Source organism: Canis aureus, chromosome 5 (assembly GCF_053574225.1).
Source record: "Canis aureus isolate CA01 chromosome 5, VMU_Caureus_v.1.0, whole genome shotgun sequence".
In the NCBI taxonomy this organism is placed as follows: domain Eukaryota; kingdom Metazoa; phylum Chordata; class Mammalia; order Carnivora; family Canidae; genus Canis; species Canis aureus.
The window spans coordinates 59,672,325-59,697,224 of record NC_135615.1 but is presented as its reverse complement, the minus strand read 5'-3'; the positions used below and the strand labels follow the sequence as shown (position 1 = coordinate 59,697,224).

The following is a 24,900-nucleotide window of genomic DNA, read 5'->3' as shown; positions in this document are numbered from 1 at the left end:
TCCAGTCACAGCTCCCTTGCCTGGCCGACCGGATCAGGCCAGAGGAAGAACCCTCACACGGCCTGGGGGGCCAGGCAGTAACACAGTTGAGGTGCGTGCCGAGCAAGGCTGCGGGCGGCGCCCGCCTCTCCACCCAGCGGCCACGGCCACGCGGGACGGTGAACCCAGTGTGGTCTGACGAGCTGATGCCTCACAAGAAGGAAACCTGCATTTTTCTGCGAAACTCCCCATTACTAATATTAGCCACGCATTTAATACAGTTTTTAAAGCATCACGGGGGCCAAAGCTGACGCTTCTGTTGGCAGATGCTGCCACCAAGAACAACGGGACGAAAGAGCCTGGAGAATCTTCCAGCCCTGTGGTCTGTGGCTGTCTCTCCCCTCCGGAGACTTTGGTTTTCCCTTGGACAATGAAGTGGGAAGCCAGACCCTCCCCTGGCTGACATTCTCAGGAGCGGCCCCGCCCGCAGACAGGGCCGGGAATGGGGCCCCTGCTCAACACTCTCGGCAGAGGTGCCAGGGAGTCTGGGGGAGCCCGCTGTGCCTGCGGATCTGCTCTGTGTCTGGGAATGGCAGGTCCGCCTGCGGCCTGGGGAGGTGGCTCCCAGGGCTGTCGTCAGTGAGGGCCTGGCTCCTGGGGGTCAAAGGGCAGTATTTCAGCCTCTTCTGGGGCCCACTTCCTGTTTGGGAGAGAAAACAGAAAGACGACTGGCAGGAATGGTCCTCTTCCCACAGCCTTTAGGTCGGGGGCCCTGGCTTGTGAGGAAAGACCCATAGCGGGTGGCTCCCCACAGCGGGGTCTCGCCTACTCCCTCCTTTCCCCTCAGAGCCCAGGAGGCAACCTGGGGTCTCTCTGCCAGGATAGCAAACCCCACTTCACCAGCATCACTTGGTCGGGTGTGGCAACACGGGAAATGATTGATGCCCATATATATCACTAGCTGGGCTCTGGCACCATCTGGGTCTCAGCACTGTATCCTTAGGGGCCCCTCAGATGGTCACAAGAAAGAAACCCACTGCAGGTAGCTCCCCTCTGCAGGCAAAGAGCCCCTTTTCTAATTGAATTGGACTCCTTTTTGGTGCCAGGCCCCTGCTCAGCGCCTCAGATGCTCCTTGCTCACCACTTGAGCACAGGCAACTCACCCCTTCTGCTCACTAAAATAATGCTGACACAGCCTCTTTCTGCCGAAAGCAGGCCTGCTGCCGAGGATTCCTCTAAAGCATCTCATTAAAGGCAGGTGTCTCCATGCCATCTCACCTGGCAGATTCAATGATGTGTGCGATTGTGTTCTGATTAACAGTTTCCCCCGGATTTAATATAAATCTGCTGGTTAAAGAGGGTTTAGAAATTAAGCATCAAAAATTAAAACTACCTGCAATTTCATTACCTAGAACAGGGCTGGGGAAAAGATAAAAGAACTTTTTATTTATTGTTGCTTATACCTACTTTGGTCGCCTAAACTTCATCCCTGTGGCAGAGCCCAGCTGGCAAATCCCTCCTCTCTGGGGCATACCTTCAAGTATTTCAGTAACAACTAACCTTCCCTGAGTTCCAGATGAACTCATCCTATTCTCATGAGAGCTGTATGAGGCGCCTAATTTGTAGATGGGGAAATGGAGGCTGAGAGAGGTCAAGTCACTTCGCCATGGGTGCACAGCCAGTGAGGGGCAGAAGCAGAGATCTGAATCCATCCGGTGCAGGATCGTTGCCTCCTCTCCTCCAGATTAGACATACACCATACCTTTTCCTTACACTCACACTGAGCAGCTCAAGTGTTCATCCATTCATTGTTTCTCACATTCGTTCATTTATTAAGTCACCTGACGTTCCTGAGCTCAGGTTGGGTGCTAGATGCAAGCTCAGGCCGCCCCTACATCACCTACCCACACCTGCCACACTCTCAGGACTCTGCCCCAAGAACCCAAACTCCATTTATTACAAAAGACTGGGTTTATCACATTGTACTGTAAACAGCTCTCCCTGACCCCAAGGTTCAGAGAGGGAGCCTGGGTCAAGGCCCCAATGGCCCCCTTTGACATCCCCCTCACCCCTGCATGAAGGTCCTTGGTGGAACAGGGTGCTGAGACCAGGCCTTGGAGTGGTCCCGTGTTTATAAGACCAAATGGGTCCAAGGACCCCGCACACATATGTACATGTATAAAACACAGGCCACGGCTTCCCTTCCACGGGGTGTTGCCAGAGCAGGATCATTGGCGCCCACCCTGGGAGAGGAGGAAGACAGCCATGGCAGGGAGCACTGGCAGCTGCCTCGGCTGGAGCGGCCGGTCAGCCCGGACACCAAGGGGCCTGTGGTCACAGGCTGGTCCTAGAGTGGCAGCTCTAGGCCACTTGGATCTGCAGGTCCTCGTCTTCATCCAGGTCACTGGCTCCGTCCCCAGCCTCCTCGGTGCCGAAGCGAGCACTTCGGATCTTCCCAAAGAGGGGTGCGTTCTGCTGCTGCCTGCGGAGCCTGTGGAGCCAGGAGGCAGGAGGGAGGACAGGAGGGTTGGGGGCAGTCTGTCACAGGGGGTGGGGGGAACACTGCAAGTGACTGAGCCTTCCCTAGCACTTCCCTGCTGCCAGGCACCAGCTGGGACCTTCTCCCTCCAGTATCCCATGTCACAGCATCCTCCTGGAAGCCGCTGAGGTGAGGGAGGTGCTACTGTCACCCTCGTTTTACAGACGAGGAAACTGAGGCACAGAGCAGTCAGGTAATTTGCCTAGTCCCCTAGACCGCAGGGAGAGAGGCTGGGCTCTGCAGTGGGCCCGGGCCAGAGTCAAAGCAGACACTAAAGGTCGTACTGCTAGGATTCGAACCTATGCCACGATGGGAGAGAGTTTGGGGGTGGTGGGTCTGAGTCCCCTAGATCCCCAATGACAGTGAAAAAGTGCTCCACCCTAGTTCTTCCCCACACTGAATTCCTAAAGCCAAAGTTTATGAGGGCTGGTGGAGGAAATGCCCATCCCCCAGCGGAGTGGCCGCCTTGGCTCCATCTTACTGGAAGGCATGAATTATTAACACGGCAGGGAGGGGGCCAGGCGGGGGCCTCCATTACAGGGCTGTGATTTAGTGAGCTGTCCCCGGAACATTAAAGCACAAAAAGTTGGAAAATAAAACGAGGCAGCGGTCCTGGGCAGCCCTGCCCTCCCCTTGGAAGCGCTGGAGAGGCTGGGTACATACAGCCTGCCTGCCTCCTTCGGAACAACGTGGCCAACGCTGTGGTAAAGCCTGGTAAAGCCCGGGGCTCGGGGCCTCTGAGGGGGTATGACTGGGTGGGGGCGCAGAGTGGGCAGCCTGGGCCCCCATGCAACATTTTATGGACATCACCCCAGGCAGATGGGGAAACTGAGGCTAGGCTGGCCACGTCACACAGCTGTCAGGTCTGTATTCCTAGCCACTCTCAGCACATGGCAGCATACAGTATGTGCTCTGTAAATGGGGGCAGTGATGGCTGGGGGGTGGGGTTGGGGAGGGGCTGTCTGGCTGGACCACCTGCCAGCTGTGTGGCCGGGGAAACACCCTCTTAGGCCTTAGTTTCCTTATCTGTCAGCTTTCTAGAAAAAAAAATCTTCTCCTTCCCTTCTGTCATAGGAGCGTGATTCTTGTACAACGTGGGACCCAAACAGAAGTACAACTCCTCCCCCCAACCAGAGCCCCCAGCAGCCTCCCCTGGATGCGAGGGGAGGAGCAACAGCAGCAGCTGACAGGTCCTCTGCACATACAATGTGCCAGGCACTTTTATAAGCTCAGTTAAACTGACACAGAGAGGTTAAGCAAGTGGCCCAAGACCACACAGACCATTTCCAAGCTAGTAAGTGTAGATTCCCACCCACCCAGGCAGTCTGGCTGCAGAGCCTGCGTCGCTCTGTCCCGTGGAATCAGAGGATGCGAGTAAGGGCCTGGCACAGGGAGACAGCACAGTGGTCCTGACGCCCCTGGCTGGTGGGGAGTGCTTGTGGATTTAGGAGGGCCTTGGACTTGGCTCTCTGTCACCTTATGGGCCTAGGGAGAGTACAGGGAGAGGGGGCGACTCACAGAGTATTGGGATGGGTGGTCAAGGGAGGGAGGAAGAGTGTGCTGGGTGGGTCCCCCAGAGACGCCTTGGTCGTTCCTTGGTTCCTCACCAAGGCTTTGGCTGATGGGTTGGGCCTACCATGAGGGCTGGGGCTCCTCCCTGCTTCCCTGTGCTCCTATCCCTCTGATTCCAGCCGGCTTGGGGTTCACTGCAGCCTGGGGACCCTGAGGGCTGCTTGTTCTTGCTGCCCCTGACTCCCCAGATCCTTTGGACCTGACCTTTCCAGCCTCCCCTTCCTTCCCTCTCACCACCCACCCACCTGCTTGCTAGCCGGTCACAGGTCACACAGGTCACACGTAGGAGGTGGTTGCAGGGCTCTCAGCTGCTCTCACTTCCTGCACTTTCCTGCCTTGATTTCCTGGCCCTGGCCCTTCCTGCCTGGAGGGGACAGGATTCTGGCCCCAGGCGTTCCGGGTCTCTTCCTTCCCCACCTTCCCCTCTAGTCAACCTTGACCCGGGAGGAAGTCTCCTGCCCTGTTTCTGTGTCCTGGCTGGGAATCCTGCCCCCGCAGCCACGCCACCCCCCTCCGCCCCTGCCCCCATCCCCGCTGCTGCAATCAGGGCTGTGCGCCCACCTGGACTGCAGATGCTCCAGCTGCACTTGGAGGTTCTCGCTCTGCTCTGTCTGCTCGTCCAGCGACCGCTGCAGCTTACGTGCCTGGTTGTGGGCCTCGTCCAGCTGGAGGGGGAGCAGGGCCAAGGGCGCAAAGGTCACCTTGGGTCAGCCTGGCCTGTCGTCTGCCCAGGACCAGCCACTCCTGCCATTCCTCTGCCTTTCCTAAGAGCAATCCCTGTCTGTCCCTTGAGGCCCAGACCTAAGGCCCACCTCCTCCAAGGAAGCTTCCCTTTGCTCCTTGCCATCCCTGCCACCCTTGCCTTCCAAATCTACATATTTTCCGAGACCCTGAGCTACTGATTCGGCCATCAGCCCGCCTACCGCTCTCTCCCTATGGGTCTTTTTGTCTGACCATTCATCTGTGGACTAACATCTGCCCACGGAGACACCTACCTACCCCTTGCCACTGCTTATTCTACTTGGCCAACCATTCACCCCATTCTATCTGCTTCTACTCTCCTAGACACACCTATCATCCCATCTGTCCACCCTTCTGTCCATTCACCCTTCTATGTGCTGTTCCAACCTAGTTATCTAGCCATCTTTCCACTGTCCACAGTCATCTATCTTTTCCGTGCATCTATATACTCATGAATCCATATACTCATTGGTCATTCATCCAGTCACCCACCTATCCATCCACCTATCCACCCATCCATCCAACCACTATCTCCCCATCCCCCTACCCAACCACCCACTCATCCAGTCACTCACCCATCCACACACCTATCTACCCATCCACCCATCTAGTCACCCACTCATCCATCCAGTTACCTACCCAACAGACCTATCTATCCACCCATCCACCCATCCAGTTACCTACCCATCCATTCACCCTTCCAGTCACCCCCCTATCCACCCATCTACCCATCCAATCACCTACCCATCCATCACCCATCCAGTCACTTATCAGACATCTATTGTTATATTTCATCCATCCCCCTCCCCCTCCCTTCCTCATCTACCAGCCCTCTATTTTCTCAGCCATCTGTTCATCCATCCGTGGAGTTACTTTCTTGTTCCATTTCCACATCTAGGTGCTACACAGACCACCGACATGTCCACCCACTCACCCCTCCACTAATCTATCCAGCTACTCATCCACCCTGCCTGTCTGTTTTTCTTTGCACACTATCTACCACCCACCAGACGCTGCCATCTCTGCCCCCGCCCCCACCCCCCACCCTCCCCTGGGCCCCTCTGGGCACTGGGGTCCCAGCTCACAGTGACACGGACGGCCCCTGCAGCCCCGCACCTACCGCAGCTGAGGCATGAGGCCACCCTCGGGCCCCAGTGGGTGCTCACCTCGTCCTCGGCCTGGGCCAGCTCCTTCTTGAGCTCCTCCACCCGTAGCCGCAGCTTCTTCACTTCTGCCTCGTGCTGCTCCACTCGCCGGTTGGCGTGTGCCAACTCGGCCACCTTCTCCTGAAACTGCTTCTTCAGCTTGGCGTGCACGTGCTTCAGGTCTGCCAGCTCCTGCGGGGAGGACGGTGTCAGGGGGTACCTGTCGGTTCTCTGTGTGCCTCCCACGCCCAGAATGAGGCCTACACACAGCAGGGGCTCTGCAGACATGCGGCCGATGCGGTGGGTTCCGTGCCAGAGTGAACATCGAGCACGGGCACGGGGCCCACCGGGGTCCAGGGCCGGCACCACCTCTACCTCAGCCGGCCCGTGGGCTGGAGCTGGACACAGTGGGTGCTTGGCCCTGGCTGCAGTGGGGGCTGCCCCAGCCCCCCGCCCGGCCCCAGCCGTACCACCCACTCCCCCACCTTGTTCTTCTCAAAAAGTGCGGCCTGGCTGGCCCGCAGGTCACAGTCCAGTGCGCTGGCCGTCTGCCTCCGCCGTCGGGCCAGTGCCTCCTCCAGGTCCCCCACCTGTGCCCGCAGCTTCTTGTTCTCCCGTTCCAGGCCTAGCTTCTCAGTCTCCAGCCGCTCACGGCGACCCCACTCAGCGGCGTTCTCTGCCTGCAGCCGCTCCATCTACCGCAGGGCAGGACAGGGTCAGGGCTCCAGGGGGAAGGGGGCACAGGAGGGCCTGAGCTGCCTCCCCCCTGCCCCCCCGCTCCCCCTCCTCCTCGTCCTCCTGGAGCCATTTTTGGCTCCAGGAAGCAGATCCAGCTGCAGCAGCTATAATTAACCTGGGCTGGTTTCATGGTGTGCAGGATGTGGGGGTGCTTCTGGTCCCCTGGTCCCTGTGTGGGAGAGAGGCCCACTGTCCCCTGCAGCCCGCCCATAGACCGGAGCACCTTCTGGGTGTGGCTGGCCCTCACCTCAGCACACAGACCTGGTTCTTGCCCTCTTCTGGATGGTTGGCTGATGGAGGCAAGGCCCCGGCCCCCCACCCCCCTACCTCCCCACACCAGCCCCAAGCCCATCCGGGTCCTGCCGGTGGCCTCACCTCACCCCTCAGCTCAGCCATCTTCCTGTCCATGCTGGACCGTGCACCTAGCTCGTCCTCCAGGTCTTCGGACATGCGACCCAGCTCGTCCTGGTGGGCCTCCTTCAGGATGCTGAGCTGCAGGACACAGCATAGCCGGGTTCTGTGACAAGCACCTGGGTACACCCCTGGAACCGGCTCCAGGGTCATGGGTGCTGGGGCAGGAGCGCTCAGCAAGGAGCCTGATGTGAAATCCAGACGCACCCCTGGGTATCCAGGACAGAGCCTAAATCTGCCTGCTTGTGCCACTTCCTCCTACCTCATGACCATCTGCCTCCCAGAGTCCACTCGTGGCTCCTGTCACCCCATCTTCCACAACAGCAGCCCAGAATGAGCTCTTTAAAAAGATAAATCCAATTGTATTCCCATCCCTGGGTTCCTTAGGATAAGGCTCGACTCCTTTCTATGCTCTCACAAATATGGCTGGACTCTTGCCCATCTCTCCTTTCTCCCCTTAGTTCACTGTGCTCCAGCCTCGAGTCCACAAACACACCGACTTCCTGTCTACCCCTGGGCCTTTGCATATACGGTTTTCTCTACCCGGTGTACTCTTTCCAGGATTATTTTTATTTATTTTATTTTATTATTTTATTTTATTATTTTATTTTTTAATTATTTTTTTTACAGGGTTGACTTTTCACAGTTCTTGGGCCTTGGCCTAGATGCCCCCTCCTTAGGGAGGCCTCTTTCACCCTCCCTGACTACAAGTGGTGCCTCCTTTCTTGTCCGTCCCATTCCCCACCAGGATGTGAGCTCGGGAGGACAGAGAGCTTGTGTGTCCACCTTTGTATCCCTATGGGCCTTGGCACTGGGTGGCCCTGTGAACTGGCTGAATGCGCCCGGTGGATCCGAACAGGGTCTGCGTGTGGGTGCGGGCTTGGCCACATCAGGATCGCCTGCAGTGGTGGCCACATGGTACAGGCCCTGCACTGCGCATGTGCCGTGCATGAAGAAAACCAACAAACTATCACTCTGTGTGATGGTGGGGACGAGCCCCAAATCCACGACACTGAGGAGAAGAAGCCAGTTACAAAGGAGAATCTTTAGAATTATCTGCTAAACTGAGCACTCATGCTTTATTCACTTTTCTGCAAATGGTTCATCATTTGAAAAGACTCAAAAGGCAGATTTCTGCCCCCCTGCTCCCCAAGATGTCACTTGAGGAGGGCGAGCGTTTTAGGGTCTTCCCTAAGAGAGTCTACCATGAGACAGTGTCAGTTGCTTCCAGGGCAGTTCCAGGCTCTGAGGGCTGGCATCTCCGCGCACCTTCTGGAAATGTCCCGGGTCCTGCAGACTTTCCCCAGGTGGCCGCGCCCCCTGGTGGCCACGGGGGCCTGCACGGGAGGCAGGGGCAGCCACCCAGGGGGCCCCGCTGGCCGAGTCCCCATACTGCAGGCCCTCTGCCAGCTGGCGCCTCAGTTTTGTCATTTACAAAATGGGGACCTCAGGGTCCAGCGTCCTTGACTGCCCCGAGGCAGGAGTGACAGGGAGCACACACTAGACTCGGTGAATCCTCCATCCAGACTTGTCCCCTTCAGCCTGGTTGAGGAAGTCCAGTGAGGTCTGGTTCCCTGGTGACCTCATCCCTCACAAGGGTGGCTTCTTTAGGTCTTGCCTTAAATGTCACCTTCTGGGAGAGGCCATTCTTTTTTTTTTTCCCCCCTTAATTTTCATTTTTTATTTATTTACTTACTGCTTTGTCATTTTATTTTATTTTCTTATTTTTTTAGACATGGCATTCTTGACCTGCCATCCCAGCTCCCTTATCCTGTCTGACTCCTTCATAGTTTATGAATTTACCTGCCCAGTTACTGTTGGGATCTCCATGCCCCACTCCACAGCCCCTCCCTCCCCAAGGTAAGCTTCTGAAGACAGGGACACAGCCTGCTCGAGCACTCAGGATAGCATGTGGCTCATGGCCAGCGTTTGACAGGGAATGACCAAACTCCCTTCTTTCTCCCACTGCTGAAATTCAACAGTGCGGTGCTGCTTCCTCTAGGAAGACCACCGTTTCTGAGACTCACCTGCTTGAGCATTTCCTGCTTGGTCTTGTTCAGCTCCTCGTACTTGATCTTCCACTGGCTTAGCTCCCCTTCCAGCTTCTCAATGTTCCTGCTCAGTGTCAGTTTATCCCTGGAGAGAGGAAGAGGAGAGACAGACATGGGGAGGGCCCACTGAGGCTCTCTGCTGAGAGTCCTCCTGTGCAGCCTACACCAGTACAGTCTGTGTCCGAAGTCTTTGCCTCAGCATTCAAGGCCCTGGCACCCCATACTATGGCAGGCATGCCAATTTTGCATTCCTTCTGGAGCTGTCCACCTCTGACCCCCTGTACAATTGCGGATGCCCAACTCACAAGTGGGCAGGTCACCGGGACTCCAGGGCATTGGTCATCCCTGCGTAAGAGTCTCAGGCTCAACAGCCAAATATGACCTCTGTTCTTGTATGTACTGTGGTTGCCTGTAAGGCACAGTCCTGGGGTCAGAAAAGCTGGAAAACATGGTCCAGTGGGTCTTGGATGGAGCGGTCACCTCTGGTCATTATCACTGGGTTGGGGGGATGGTCTCCTATGATCCCCACTCTGCACTCTGATCTGTGCATGAATGAGATGCTGTGGGTAAAGAGCATGAGACCTGGCCCCTGGCACACAGTAGGTGCTCAACTAACAGCTATATTTATTCTTACTCTTCAGCATGCTTGCCTCCTGACAGCCCTCCCTCTCGGGGAACCGGACATTTCACGCCTCTCACATGGGCTTCTCAGAGGAGACAATGCCACCCTCTAGGAGGCATTTCTGGTAATCAGGCATGACTGGGTCACTCAGTGGGCGGGGATGAGGGTTGCCTCTGTCCTGCACTGAATGCCAAGGGCCATCCCACCCACCCCGGAATTATCTTGCATCCCCATGTAACATGTGCATGTCCTGTTGGACATCCCTGGGGGTGAAAATCATCTGAGCCTAGACCTTCACTCTGATTTACATATAAACAGAAAGTATCTTTTGTACTAACAGAGCATTTCCCCAGGAACAGAATCGGTGTGTAAACTGAGGGAATGTTGGGCTTTGCTTTGTTCAGAACTTTGTTCAGAAAGGCCGTTACTCTCAGGAAATCTTGTCACCACCATGACGGCACTGGTGTATCTGAGTGGCCGACCCCACAATCTACACCTGCAGTTTTTGTAGCTGTCCTGGGAGGTGAGCCCATACACACAACGCCTGACTCTGAGGGCGCACTATGCTGGGAGTACCTGCTGGGAGGGTTATCGTCACCACCCTTCTTTGGAAAGGCACCAGATTCTGACTACATCTGTCTCTTGGACACCGTGGGTTTCAACCACATGGGTCCATATACACGTGGGTCGTTTTGATAAATACAGTACGGCATCGTATTTTTCTTTTTTTTTTTTTTTTAAATGCTATGTTTTGTTTTGTTTTTTTTTAATTTTTTTTTTAATTTATTTATGATAGTTACAGAGAGAGAGAGAGAGGCAGAGACACAGGCAGAGGGAGAAGCAGGCTCCATGCACCGGGAACCCGACGTGGGATTCGATCCTGGGTCTCCAGGATCACGCCCTGGGCCAAAGGCAGGCGCCAAACCGCTGCGCCACCCAGGGATCCCGTATTTTTCTTTTTCTAAATGTTTTCTTTCCTCTAGCTTCCTTTCTTGTAAGAATACAGCACATAATACATAGAATACACACGATACATGTTGATCGACTATTTATATTACCAGTAAGGCTTCTGGTCAACAATTGGCTATTAGTAAAGTTTTGGGGGGATCAAATTTTAGGGAGTCAGATTTTCAACTGCACGAGGGGGGTTGTCAGTGCCCCTGACCCCAACATTGTTCAAAGAACAACTACACTGGGATCCCTGGGTAGCGCAGCGGTTTGGCGCCTGCCTTTGGCCCAGGGCGCGATCCTGGAGACCCGGGATCGAGTCCCACGTCGGGCTCCCGGTGCATGGAGCCTGCTTCTCCCTCTGCCTGTGTCTCTGCCTCTCTCTCTCTCTCTGTGACTATCATAAAAAAAAAAATAAAAAAAAAAAAAAAATTAAAAAAAAAAAAAAAAAAAAAAAGAACAACTACACTTCGTTATTTCCTCTAGTGGAGCTGGGCCTGAGCATGTCCACATCACATTATGTATATTTGGTTACAAACACCCTTCATGGGATCCCTGGGTGGCGCAGCGGTTTGGCGCCTGCCTTTGGCCCAGGGCACGATCCTGGAGACCTGGGATCGACTCCCACGTCGGGCTCCTGGTGCATGGAGCCTGCTTCTCCCTCTGCCTATGTGTCTGCCTCTTTCTCTCTCTCTGTGTGTGACTATCATAAATAAATTTAAAAAAAATTAAAAAACAAACAAACAAACACCCTTCATTTATGCTTTATCTTTCGGGTTAGTGAAACAGATTGCTTTTTGCCCGTCTTGCTTAAACAGAAATTTATGGTCTTGCAGTCCTGGTGGCTAGAAGTCTAAGCTCAAGCGGTCAGTCTGCAGGGCTGGTTCTGTCTAAGGCCCATGAGAGGGAGCCTGTCCTCTCGTTTCTGGGAGTCTGCGGGCCATCTCTGGTGTTCTTTGACTTACAGAAGCATCCCCCTGATCTTTGCCTTTTTTTTTTTAAAGTAGGCTCTCTGCCCAACATGGGGCTTGAGCTCACAACCCCATATCAAGAGTTGCTTGCTCCACTGCCTGAGCCAGACAGGCGTCTCCCGATCTCTGTCTTCATACTATCCATGCGTTTAATTTCTAGACAGAAAAGGGGGTGTTACAAAATGTTCATTATAATCAGGCCTGTCCCTTGATCAAGGTCACTGGTGACCTCCATATTCTAAATCTGCTGGTCAGTGCTTAGCCCTCTTCTTCCTTGATCAGTTGCTCACTCCCTCCTCCATGAACACAGTGCGCCTGGTTTCCCTGACCCTTCCCAGACTCCCTTCTCCTGTTTCCTCTGCCGCTTGGCTCTTTCTCTGATCTCTAAACTCTGGCTGACTCCAGGGCCACATCCTCTGACCTCCCTCACCCAGCTCACAGCTTTTGAAATCACCTATTCACTGCTGACTCCTGTGTTTTTACCTCCAGCCCAGATCTCCCTCATGAAGTCCAGACTCATTCATGTACCCAGCTGCCTCCCTGTCATCTCAAATTCAACTAGTCCAAACCTGAATTCCCATCTGCAACCCTTCAGCCTCCTTGACCCTCCCTTCCCTGCTTTTACCTTTGCCCATGACACTGTCTCCCCACTAGGACAGAAGCTCCATGAGGCGGGGGGTGGGGAGGGCTTGGGTTCAATTATAGCCATATCCTCACTGCTAATTCCAGGTCTGACCCAGAACAAATGCACGATACATATTATTTAAATTAACAACACAAAACTTGCACTGGGTGCTCCAGTTACAGTACATTGCTCCAAAATTCCAAGCCTAAATAGTGCCCTTCACCTTCAGCAAGTCTCATGTTCCATGACATGGACTTTCATCCTGTGATCCTGATGGTGCCTTGGTGTGCCTCCCCCCACCCCCCCGGCCCAGGCCCTGTTTCCCTCCTGGAACTCACTCTCGCTCCTTGAGCAACACCTTCTGGGACTCATCCAACCGCAGCCGCAGGGCAGTCAACTTGGATGTATCCTCCTCAATGGTGGCTGTGTCTTCCCAGGGTAGCCGGCTGCGCTCCTGGCGGCCTGAGCTGCTCCGTGGGACCCCGGCCCCCATGCTTCGTGCCTCCCAGCAGCCATCAGGCTCCTCTGGTCTGTTCTTCAGCAGGCTCTCCACTAGCTCCAGCTCCTGTAGAGACCAAGGTGGAGGATGGACCGGTGGCTGCTGAGCCCTCACCCCCCATTGCCGACTTCATGAACTTTCCTAGGTCCTGACCTTGGGCAAGTCACACAGCCCTTGTGGGCCCCAATTTCCTCTTTTGGAGCCTGCCTCTCCATCCCCTCTACTGGGCCTCTCCCTTTCACCTCCTGGAACTGCATACAGAGTCAGCCACCAAAGTTCCCTGTTATCTTAGGAGATTTCCCAGGAAAGGTGGTAAGCTCCCTGTCACTGGAAGTATGCAAACATATGGTGGGACCTGATGTGAATGGATGCAGAAACAGGGACTCCTACAATGGATAGGAACTAGATTTCCTCAAAAGGAATTCTGGCTCTAAGATTCCATTCTTTAGGAGCAAACGCTAAGGTACTGGAAAGTAGGTGACATAAAAGATGCACAGGAAAGCAACCCCTGTGAGCAGAACCAGCTCCTAGACAGGAAGTAGTGAAAAACTATTGACTCAAAAAAAAAAAAAAAAAAAAAAGACTATTGACTCAGTGCCAAGCACCACCCTTTCCCCCATCCCCCCGGCTTCTTATTCCCCTTTGCCCATCCAGCCTTGCCCCTGCTGCACCCCAGGCCTGCCTCTGACCACAAATCTGAAACATCCATGGCCTCTGTTCCTCCAGCCTGGCTTCCCCCATGACCTTTCTAGATGAGTCTATGCCAGCTCCTTCCCTGTCTGGCCCTGTTTCCCTGTGTGGATGGGGACAGTGGCCCTGAGAACTACCTGTGAAGAGAGGTTCTACTAATGTATCTCAGACACAGTCTGGGTGGTGGCCTCAAATGCCACCTGGTTCAAAGCCCTATTTCACAAATGGGGAAACAGGGAGAGAAGGGACTGGTTCTGGGTCACAGAACACAGAAGTGGCTGGGCTGGAGAAAAAGAATCAGACCAAAACCCCAAGGCCTCTGCCACTGCACCTGCTAGCTCCTGGAATGCAACTTTCAACCACAGCAAGGACAGGACAGGAATAGCACCGTGAGGCTAGCTGACAGGGGCTGTCATCATCTGTCCCAAAGAAGAGCAACAAATGCCACCTCCAGACACCAGGCAGGCCTGGGAGTACTGGAGGCATCAGCCACCAGGAGGCAGCAGTGCCCACTCTAGCCTGCAGGGGTGGCAGGGGCTGGGCAGGGGAGGGGAGAGAAGGGGAAGGGGCAGCCAAGAATCTCAGCTGGAGGAGCTGGACTGCCTGAGGATGGAGCTGGGAGGAACCTGAGCCTGGACTCTGCTCTTAGAAGGCCTGCTCAGTCAGGGGCCGCTGCCCTCACACCCACCATTCCTGCTCCAGCCATCCTGATTTGGAGGTCACCTGGGTTCAACTACCCAGCACTCCAGTCACCAGGTGGGAGACCTTAGTACTTAATCTCTCTGTGCCTCAGTGTGCTCATCCACAAAGCAAACACCTCTTGGGATTGTGACTGGATTAATTAGATCCTGCACATGCCAGCGTAGTGCTCTCTGTAGGTGCCCACAGGATGATGGGAGCTGTCATTCCCCGGCTCTGGGCTTTTGCATGCCTAGAAAGCCAGCTTGCGTATTTCCAGCTAATTCGTCCGCATCAGCTTGAATGGGACCTCTTCTAGGAAAGCTTGTGTGAAGCCCCCTCCCCAGAGCCTGGTTCAGGGACCTTCTCTGTGCTTCTAGTACCCTAACAACCTCCACCTCTCAGGCTTTGACTGATGCGGTTGTAAATGTTGACTCCTAACCACCTCCCCACCCATTCAAGTTGAAAGAAGGAATGGACTCAGTTCTGCGGCTAACGGATGCCTACCAGGCAGGTGCTCCCATCGGCTGCTGTCCCGAAGGGGCGATTCTAGGGTTCTGTTGGCTGCTTAGGCGCAGGAGTGGAGAACACCAGGTCCCAGGCCTCTCCACCCTCTCCACCGCCGCCAGAAGACTGGCGCCCTGAGTCCCGGCGGCGGCGGCGCAGCGGAGGCGATGCAGGAGAGTGAAGCCTCCCGGGCGACCGAGCCCTCCGGGTCCCCCTCGCGGCCCCGCCCTCCGCCCTCGGGCCCCCAGCGCCCAGGCCCTGCCACGAGCCCGCCTCCTCGCCAGCCCCACCCGCGCCGCGCACCTGGCTGCCGGGGGGCGCTTCGGCCCCGACGTCGCGCACCGGCTCCTGCTCCCGCTCAGGCTCGGGCTCGGGCTCCGGCCCGTCGGGCGTCCTGTCGGCGGCCCCCCGGGCGCCCCGCAGCCGCGCCAGCTCGCGGCCCCGCGCCTCGCACTCGCCCTGCGCCTCCTGGCGCTCGCGCCGCGCGCCCGCCAGCTCCTTGGTGAGCGCGTCGAGGCGCTGGCGCAGCTGGCGCACCTCCTCGCGGGCGCGGTTGCGCTCGGCGCGCACCTTGCTCCACTTCTCGCGCCAGTTGGCCGTGCAGTCGGACCACCAGCGCATGGTCTTCTCCATCTGCGCCGCCCGCGCGCGCGCCTCCTCCAGCTCCCGCAGCCGCAGCTCCTCGCGGCTCTCCCAGTCCCCGTCGGCCAGCAGCGCGGGCGGCGGCGGCAGCGGCAGCGGCAGCGCGGGCGGCGGCCCCGGCGAGGGCGTGCCGCTGGGCGGCGTGGGCGGCAGCGAGTCGGCGGGGCCCCCGCGCTCGGGCGACGGGCCGCCCAGGATGGTCAGCAGGCTGCCCTTGGACAGCTGCGGAGACTCGGCCAGCCGGGGGCTGGGCCCGTGGCTCATCGTGCGGCCGGCCGGGCGGGCCCCGGGGTCCACCTCGGGGCGGGCTCAGCGGCGGCGCGGGGGCGGCCGGGTGTGCATGACGACGGCCACCGGTCCCCGCCGCTCTCCCGGCCGCCGCCCGGGGCGGGACGCCTCCTCCTCGGACCTGTCGGAGAACGCAACCGTTAGCAGGTCGTGGCCCCCATCTGTCCATACGGGGAGGGCGCGGTTTGCTCCAGGGAAGGCCCCAGGGAGGCGTGGTGGTGGGCAAGGGCTGTGGCCGCTTCCTCCCCGGCTTCCAGACACCCCCTCCAGTCCCTTCATCCTGCGGCCAAGGCAGCCCATCAAAACCCTGATCTGCTGCTGTCCTTGACTTCTAAGTCGCATTCCACCGAGCGAATGGCCCCCCCATCTCCACCCCAAGTGCAGCATGCTTGCACACCGACATTACTCCCAGGAGTCCCCTCCCTGCCTCTTTCTGCGCTGAGCTAACTCTTCTCATCCTTAAAATTTATGAGATACCACTCCTCCTGGAAGTCCTCCGGGACCACCTGAAGCCAGGTGGCCAGCCACGCCTGTGCCTCCATTAGTAGTGTGACCAACCTCACCTACCATTTATCTGTTTCCCTGCCTGCTCCCCATCCTCACCCCAGGCTGTGGGTTTGCTGAGTGCAGGGCTGGCTCTTGGCCACTGTTTCTGTCCCAGCATATGATGACAATGACGATGACATTTGTAGAGGGCCAACTACAGGCCAGGTGCCACGCCCACGGCCTTATGTGGACTATCTCATTTATTCCTCTCAATAGACTCAAGGAAGAGACTGCCATTTACGCCAGAGGAAAGAGGAGGCTCGGAAAGGTTCAAGCCCACATGTGATTCCAGATGCGGTATCTAGGAGCCCAAATGCAAACACTGGTAAGAGTATGGTGAAAGCAACGCGTGCTCTGGTGTTCTGATGGGTGTCTAGATGGCAGGGGTGGGGACCAGTGGGTGTGCAGTGTGGTGAGGGGTCCCATCGCTGGGCTCTGCTATTCATCAGCCACATCACTTTAAAGGAAAGTGAGTCACAGGTCCTCCTCCTCTCTGTCCCCCTCTCCCTCCACTGTGGTCTTGCGTGGACCACCACCACCAGCAGCCCCTTGGGATGTCACACTCTCCCTTCCCTATTGAGCTGAGCCTGTCCCACAAATCCTCACCCCCAATCCCAAGACTCTGCCCCAACAACCAGCTCTTCCTCTGCAGTGCGTCGCTGGTAGGGCTCCCAGCACCACAGCAAAGTGCCTCAGCGCCAGCTGCTCCAGCATGCCTCGCTTACTATCTCTGTCCCCTTTCCACCCTCCTCTCACCTCTAACCCCTCACTCTCAGCAGGTGACCTAATGTTACTGTTCACAGTGAAATGGGAAGCTATCAGATTGGCACGCCCTCCGGGCCCTGCCCCCAGGCCCATGGCCTCCTCCTCTCTGCCCCTAAGAAGATGGAAGGGCTCTCCCTCTTTGGGTCAAAGTGTCTCCCATCCCTGACATGGATGCCCTCTTCAGGGGGCCTCACCCCTGCCTGAGTCCCTTCTGGCACAATCTTCTCCCTCCCTGCTTCCTCTCTCCTTCTCTTCGAGGCCCATCTACCCTTTTGGTCTCCCTTGCTCTCTCTCCAGGCCCCAGCAGGCTGGCGTCCAGCCATGCTGCCCATGGGGCAAGTCTCAGCCCCCGCCAGGGTGCCCTCTCTGGCTGTGGGCACCGTCAGTCCCTCCTGCTTCCCTGCATCAGTCTCTTCCCTGGGCTGCCATGCTCTCTGGTCTTTCTCCTACTCTCCAGCTGTTCCCACCAGCCTTCCTGTGGCAATCTGGGCTCACTGTTGAGTGCTGGTGTCATCTAGTCTTGGGCCCCCTTTTCTCTCGCTGCCCTCTCCTGAGCCACCGCACCGTGTCCTAACAACCCCAAATCTCTCTTTCCAGCCAGGCTGCCCTCCAGACACCACCCCCTTACCCCTCATCTCTATTTGGCTGCCCCTCAGATAACTCAGACTCAGACTGGTCAAACTGGAACTCTTCTCTATTCCCTCCACAACCAGCTCCTCCTTCTGGATGCCCCCCCCTGGGAGAAGAGCCCTTTTTCCCTCTTTCATGCTCTGGAGGATGTTCTGGAATCTGCTTTCCCCCTCCACCCTGCCACCTCCAAGTCTTGTGGGTCTGTCTGCCACACATCACAAGGGGCTATCCACCTTCCAGCCATGCTGCCACTAAGCTGTCCAGGCCACCACACCACCTCCCACCTGGGCGACCCCAGCCACCGCCTCCCTGCCCTGTCCCCTGGCAAGCTGTGCCTTCTTCAAATCTGTTCTGAACAGCAGCAGCCAGAGTGAGTTTTTAAAAATGCAGACCTGACCATGTCAGAGGCCACACCCTTTGTTGTTGGCAACAGCTGTGACCCCTCTCTGGCATCAAGTCCACGTTCACTCCCTCTAGGAGTCCAACTCCAAAAACTCTTCAATCCCAAGAGGAGCTACGGCCACCTGATCCCACCATTTGTTCACTGTCCGAGCCGCCCACCCCAGCCCCTGTCCCCTTGCCCAGTTCCCACTCCATGACCCTAATCTTTCCCGGCCAATGCCTTCAGTGACCCAGGACCCTCTTCTGTCCTGTTCCCTCTGGACAATGCCAGTCTAGGGCACCTCCACTGCTCTGCCTGTCTTGCCTTCACCTATCTGAGCAGGCATGGCAGCTTTTACCACCACGTGGACCTGGCATCAGTTTAAGTCCATGACTGTTAGCATCTCGGTGCTGCCCAGTGATCCTACTGTATTTCTCTAGTCTGTTTGCTGTTTGTTAACTGTCTGCCTCCACCAGGCATCAGTTCTAGGCACAGCTCTGTCACCTCATGTAAGCCATGTAAGCCATGTAAGCCATGTAACCTCATGTAAGCCACTGCTCCCTTTTGGGCCTCAGTTTCTTTACCTGTAGAATGGGGGTGGGGGTGAGGTAGACCAGTGGGCTTGATTAAGGAAGGGATCCTTCAGATTCACTTTGACACTTGCTTAAAATGCAGTTCCTGGGCCCTCCCTCCCCCTCTCCCCCACTAAGACTCCTGGTCAGTAGGCATGGGGCTGGGAATTTGCATTTTACTAGTCCAAGTGGGGGACACTTGAGTATTTGGTGATACTTTGTCACCACCCATAGTTTTCATACATACAAACGTGTATGTCTCAACGCCACTAACACCTGCACAGACAAAGTTACAGACCCAGACACGGCCACACAGATCTAGGTTCTAGCTCCCTGTATGCCACTAACTTGCTGGCAGGCTGCATGCCTTCTGACTCAGTCTCCCCGTCTGTGCAGTGAGGTGGCAGGCTCAGATGCCATCTGCATTCAGACATCTCTGCACACCCTGCAGACACACAGGTAATCCCACACACATACACACAGATACGAAGACATGAGGAGACACACGTATCCTCGGAGATAGACCTATATGCACATACAGCTATAAGGATGCACAGAGGTGCTCACCTGGAGATACAGAGTCACAGATGTGCCCGACGACAGACACATGCCAACAGACAGATGGATACACACAGAGAGACTGCAGATACTCATCCCTGAGATGAACTTGGCCACACACAGACACACATACAGGCACTCACACTCCTCTCCCCATTTTCCTGGCCCAGCTCCACGAGAAGGTCTTGGAAAAGAAAAACAATGTGAGAGCCTGAGGGGGAGGGGAGGAGCCAGGAAATCCCAGTGCTAGCCTGGCGACCACCACAGCTGCGCTGGTCATGGGGACTGGTGGGAGGGTCCTCCAGGCTCTGTCCGCTGGGCCCTCCTGGCTGCCCCTAAACTGAGAGGGTGGCAGGGAGGGGGCCCGATGCCATATCCTCTCTGCCTCTGGAAGCCTCCAGGCCTGGCATGGTGCTCAGCGGGATGGGGGCGGGCTCCTTCCAGGAATCTCCAGCCTGTCATGCAGGGGCAGGGCCGGCGCCACCCAGGCCCCTAATGGCTTCCAGGCGCCCATGCTAAAGGCAGGGGTGGGCTCCAGACTCAGCTCCTGTTGTCCTTCCCAACAGCCTGGCCCAGTCCCTCCTGGGGGCTGAGGGAGGAGGAAGGGGAACAAGGGGGAAAGAGGAGCTCTCAACAGTCCTCCTGCCTTTCCTCTTGCAAGCCCAGGGTCCCCTGGAGGCTGTGTGTGCACACGTGTGGGAAGCGGTGGATGTCCAAGGTTGGTTTTCTCTAGAAGCACGCTCCCCCAGCACACTGGGAATCCTGCACTCTGTGTGGACTCAGGGCAGCCAGACCCTGCCTAGCAACGCCTCCCCTCACCCCTGCTCCCACCCCACTCACATAACACAGCCTCAGGGACATGGACACACACACACACACACACACACACATAGCCCTAGTAACGGCCACACTCAGTGAGAGTCATGTAACACAGAAGCTCAGCTCACAGTTACAGAGACAGGCTCTGGCTGCCCTGTCCTGCCCGTCCCCTCCCCACCAAGCTCAGTGACTTCCTCCCATAGGGTGTGTGTTTTCTATGTGTGGGGTGGCCTCCTGATTCCCCAAGGGTTTCACCGCCCCCCCCAAAGAGCAGGTGGGGGAGGGACCAGCCACTACAGGCCCCAGAGAGCCTGCCCCAGCCCACCCTCCCTTCTGCCTCCTACCAGCCAGACGGGTCTATTCCTGCGCTAATCCTCAGGGTTTCTGCTCAGGCTGTTCCCCCTACCTGACTCTAAAAAACCTCACCCCTCCTTCAGGCTCAGTTCCACCACTTCCAGGAAATGCCTTGATCTCCTCGGCCCCAAGTGCTCCCTGGGAAGCACAGCCCTACAAACTGTCACAGCCACATCTGGCCAGATGCCCTCTTCTTTTGCAGGGCACGCTTCCCCAACCCAGACAGGACACTTGTGCCACCCACAGCTTCTTGGATACAGGATTTTTTTTTTTAAAGATTTTATTTATTTATTCATGAAGGATACAGAGAGAGAGAAAGACAGGGAGAGACACAGGCAGAGGGAGAAGCAGGCTCCATGCAGGGACCCCAATGTGGGACTCGATCCTGGGACCCCAGGATCATGACCCAATCCAAAGGCAGGCGCTAAACTGCTGAGCCACCCAGGGATCCCTTGGATATAGGATTTGCTTAAAGTTGGCTGGTGGGGCCAGCAGAGAGCTAAAACCGTGACCCTGCATCCCCTTAGTGGGATAGTCCCTCCTAGTGGGACTCAGAGCTCCTGGACCCCAGCCCCATAGCTGTCTTCATTGCCCCAGGCAGCTGTGGGCTCACTCTAAGGCAGGAACTAAAATGTTTTGATATCGTACTTGCTTCAGGCCAGGCCCTCATCCACCTTGTCCACAGAAAAGTGACCAGTGAGAGGCTCCTGCTGCTTGTGGAACTGTGTAGATGGTCTCCCCTCCTTTCTCCATCAGCAAACTCTTACAAATCCTTCAAGACCCTCCTCTGGGAAGCCTTCTCTGGCCTCACACAGAATATGTTAGTGTTCCCAAAGCACTGCCACCTCCCTATTCTTCAGTAATGGCACGAGGAAATCTTGGTCTCTCTGGCTGTCATTATGGGGCCCAGCATACAGCAGATGCGCATAAATGCTTTCTAGGCTGATGGACAGTTAGGGGTCCCCTTGTGGAGAAAGAGGGTTGAACTATCCTAAGGATAAGGAGTCATTTTGGGGCCAGGTTTCAAACCAGGCAGGTATCTGAAACTGTGGCCAAGGTCAAAGTCAGAAGTCATTACATGGCCAGGTCAGGGATTAGGCCTCTTACCTAAGTGGCCCACAGGAGGACAACTTTGTGTTTTGTCCTTGGCATGTTTAGATGAGTCTCAATATCCAGCGAAAGAAGTGAGCAATGCTGAAGCCTGGACAGGGGCCAGCTGAGGGGTTTGGGCATTGCCTAGTGGCCCACCTCTGCCCTCAAGCTCAGAGCCCCACTCTGTCCTTCCAGAACATTTCAGGTGGCGCTCTGGAGCTGCCCATGGCCACAGGCCTGGCTGTGGGAAGGGAGCAGAGCCCAGCAGGAAACCGCAGAGGACAGCCTGATTGGATAAGTGCAGGGTTCAAGGCTGGTCAGCCCACAGACTGCGGGCACCTGTCCCTCGGACCTGCTGCCTGGGCTCCAGCCACTGGATCACCAGTAGAGGACTGAGAGAAGGGAGGGAGGTAAGGAGGGCCTGCAGGATAGACCCGAGTGAGCCTCGGGGTAGGCACCTCTGGCCTGTCCCAGGTATCTCCATCTCAGGCTTAGGAGCCACAGAGATGTCCTAGGTCACATTTAGAACCCCTTTCTTTCCAATGGGCCAACACCCAGAGGAGCAGGTACTTGTCCACCTCCACACAGAGGACCAGCAGCAAGGTGGGGCTGGAGTGCTGGGATCGGCTGCCTCCCCGCCAGGGTTATGTCTACCTGAGGGGCCTGATGTCTGCGGATGGGGGCCTCAGGCCGAGCGGCCAGGCACAGCTGGTCGGGGAGAGACTGAGGGCGGCCCGCGGGGGCCGGCCTGCCTGCGGGCCAGCGGCCGCTCTCAGCGACTCCTTGGACTCTTCGCCCAGGTAGAGCGCACATGCCCCCCGCCCCGGCTCCGCCACTGATACGCTGTGGGATGTCTGCGCCTTTCTGCCTGCGCCTTCGGGGCCTGTTTCCTTGCCTGTACCACGGGGGAGAGGCGCTAACGAGCTCCCTAAAAGCTCCGTCCAGCAAGTGGGCAGACCCTGTGCCAACCCGAACCCACTAGAACCAACCCGACCGCCCTGTCTGTCTGTACAGCCCACACTTAAGATACGGAAACAGGAGCCCGGGGAGATGCGCCTGCAGCTCTCCTCCACGGGCGCCGTCGGAACGCCGAGGCAGCTCCAGCCCGCTGCATTCTCCTCGCACGGGCCCGCCGCTCGTAGCGGCCCAGGCTCCGTCCAGAAATTCGCTTTCCGCCCTCCCACGCCGAGAGTCGCGTCCGGCCCTCCCTTCCTCCCCACCTCCCCACCCGCCGGGGCCGGGCACGGCCGCCCCGCTCCCTCTAGCGGCTGGCGGGGGCAGAGGGGCTCCCGGCCCCGCGCGGCGCGGTCCCGCCCACCCCGCCGCAGGGCCCCCATTGGCGGCCGCCGCGGGCCGAGGCGGGGGCGCCGCGCTCCGATTGGCTCGGGCGCCCGTCCGTCCCACACTCGCCATGGTGACCACGTTGGGTCCCGGGAGAGTTCCCAATTCCGCCCCCGCCCGCGCCCCCTCCCGGCCCGGCCCGGCCCGGCCCGCAGCATTCCGAAGGCGGCTCTGCCCTCCCCCCGCGGCCCCGCGGCCCCTCCGCACCCGACGTCCGGGGCCGGGAGGTGGCGGGAGCCCGGGAGGGGGCCAGGAAGTTCTGCCCGGAGTTTGGGGGCTGCTGCGGACGCTGCGCCCCTCTCCTCCAGCACGCCCCGCCTTAACCCCTTCCCTCCCGCGGAAGGTTCGCGGGCTGGGGGAGTCCCCGGACGCCGCGGCCCGCCGCCCCCGGCCCTGCCGCCCCCGCTCACCTCGGCCGGGCACCCGCGGGCTCCGGACGTCCGACCCGCCGCGGCTGGGCGGAGCGGGCACGGGGCTGGCTGCGGCCGCCGCCGGGAGGGCCGAGGGAGGGCCGCCGAGTCTCCTCCTCCCTCCCGGGGGGAGGGGAGGGAGGGGAGGGGAGGGAGGGGGAGACGGCGGGGCGGGGACCGGGGCGGGGGGCCCGGGCGAGCGGCGGCCGCCGTGTGACCTGGGCCCGCCGAGTTGCCGCGGTGGGGGCAGCGGCCGGGCTCGGGCCGGGCCGGGGCGGGGCGGGGCGGCGGGCCCCGCTGGAGAGCGAGCGGGACCCGACGGAGGCCCGGCCCCGCCTGGAGGCCGGGTCTGGGGGCCTCGAGGGGTCCGGCCTCCCGCCTCGGGTTTCCGAGCGCCGGCGCCGCCCCAGGCGCCCTGCTGCAGGGGTGGGCGCCGCCGTCCTGCGGGGCGCGGGGTGCGGGGCGCGGGGCGCGCCGGCCGAGCGTTCACTGTTACCTGCATTCCTCCGGGGAGCCGCGGAGCAGCAAGTCTCTGCCCTTCACCGGGCCTCAGTTTCCCCTTCGTGCCGCAAAACGGCTCATCGAAGTAACCTCCCGCGTGTGGGGAAGGCTGGTGGGCCCTTGGCCCGCGGGGCGGAGGTTTTCCCCGAGGTGCCGCCGAGCTCCGTGCCGACGGTACGGGAAGGCGCTCCAGGGCGCCCTGGGCGGGCTTCCTCTGCCTTGGGAATGAGGTGGCTGCGGTTTGGGCAGGAGATGGGGTCGGACACCTTTCCACACCATATCCTGTACCTGGAAGGCGACTGCAAAGATTCCTCCCCGCCCCCACCCCCCTTTTTTTTCTTTTCTTTTAAAGTAGGCTGCACACGCACTGTGAGATGAAGAGTCTCCTGCTCCACCAGCTGAGCCAGCCAGGCGCCCCTGCGGTGAATCCTTCTAAAAATACAACCCAGACTTCACAGAGATAGTGAGGGGGAACCAGAGCGTACTGGGACTTTGCCTTGAAAAGGAAACTGAAAGTGGTGAAGAAAAATTAGCTTTAACTCATGATTAACACTGTTTAGATTGTGATCCCAACCATGCAGACATCAGAATGAAGAATCCGCTCTGTTACAGAAAGAGGGTTACTTTTGCAAGTATAGTGGAGAGTTTCACAGGGAAGGATCACTCTGAATCCTTTGGTAGTCAAGCAACTCTCTTTGAAGGACTGGTCGTGTCTCTTCCTTTGTGGTCAGCTAGGGCTTCATTGGTATAGTGTCACATCAACTTCATGAAACCCCACACTTTTTGCAAGATTTGCAGTTTCGCCTGTCAGTTCATTTGCTTCATGTTTGGATGGTTACCCGCTGATATTATTTGAGGGAGACAGATTTGGGTGAGGGTATGTCAGAGAGGGAACTACTCTAAGTGTTGCAAAGCTGGTCTTTGCTTTCTCTGCAACCTTGGGCCTGTGAGAGTCAGATATTGAGTAGTCAGAGGATAGGACTCCCAGTTGGAAAGCTGAGGAAATGCTCAGGGGGGCTTTTGGTTGCTAAGGACAGCAATGGGCCAAGAGCCAGCCCCTGGTTCCTTCCCAGGTGCTCTTTCTGGATGGAGGCAGCAGTAGGGATGGAGAAGGTTGAGGATGCCAAGTCAGTGGTGAACCTGAGCTCCAAGTAGAATGTCACAGTTAGGCCCTCTTTCTTAACAAAGGAAGTAGTCCTAGGATTGTCCCTTGCAGCAGATGGTGAAATCCCAAGAGGTCATGGAACCAAGAGGTATACTGACCATAGGCTTGGCAGTTCATAT

The 24,900-nt window shown here is 57.6% G+C and overlaps 1 protein-coding gene across 2 annotated transcripts; it reads right to left on the bottom strand.

Annotated features, from left to right (window-relative positions):
• Window positions 1-1,783: 1,783 nt before the first annotated feature.
• On the bottom strand, window positions 1,784-23,202 carry CCDC102A (coiled-coil domain containing 102A). 2 transcript variants are annotated; one of them, XM_077898312.1, is made up of 9 exons: window positions 23,116-23,202; window positions 15,020-15,767; window positions 12,681-12,907; window positions 9,153-9,261; window positions 7,090-7,206; window positions 6,462-6,671; window positions 5,998-6,168; window positions 4,652-4,755; window positions 1,784-2,470 (listed from the first exon to the last, which is right to left on the bottom strand). In XM_077898312.1, exons 2-9 carry the CDS (start codon window positions 15,620-15,622, stop codon window positions 2,341-2,343), a joined length of 1,671 nt encoding a protein of 556 aa, XP_077754438.1. In that variant the 5' UTR covers window positions 15,623-15,767; window positions 23,116-23,202; the 3' UTR covers window positions 1,784-2,340. The 2 variants fall into 2 exon arrangements, with proteins under 2 accessions (XP_077754438.1, XP_077754439.1); XM_077898313.1 differs by lacking the exon at window positions 23,116-23,202 and adding an exon at window positions 4,336-4,454 and having other exon boundaries at window positions 2,333-2,470.
• Window positions 23,203-24,900: the final 1,698 nt, after the last annotated feature.

Excerpts from the sequence above, each read along its gene's own strand:
- CCDC102A (XM_077898312.1), bottom strand. The coding sequence starts at position 15,622 with ATGAGCCACGGGCCCAGCCCCCGGCTGGCCGAGTCTCCGCAGCTGTCC. Across the intron at positions 6,672-7,089 it reads TGGCTGAGCTGAGGGGTGAG|ATGGAGCGGCTGCAGGCAGA; the intron begins GTGAGGCCACCG and ends GCCCTGCGGTAG. Across the intron at positions 6,169-6,461 it reads CACTTTTTGAGAAGAACAAG|GAGCTGGCAGACCTGAAGCA; the intron begins GTGGGGGAGTGG and ends TCCTCCCCGCAG.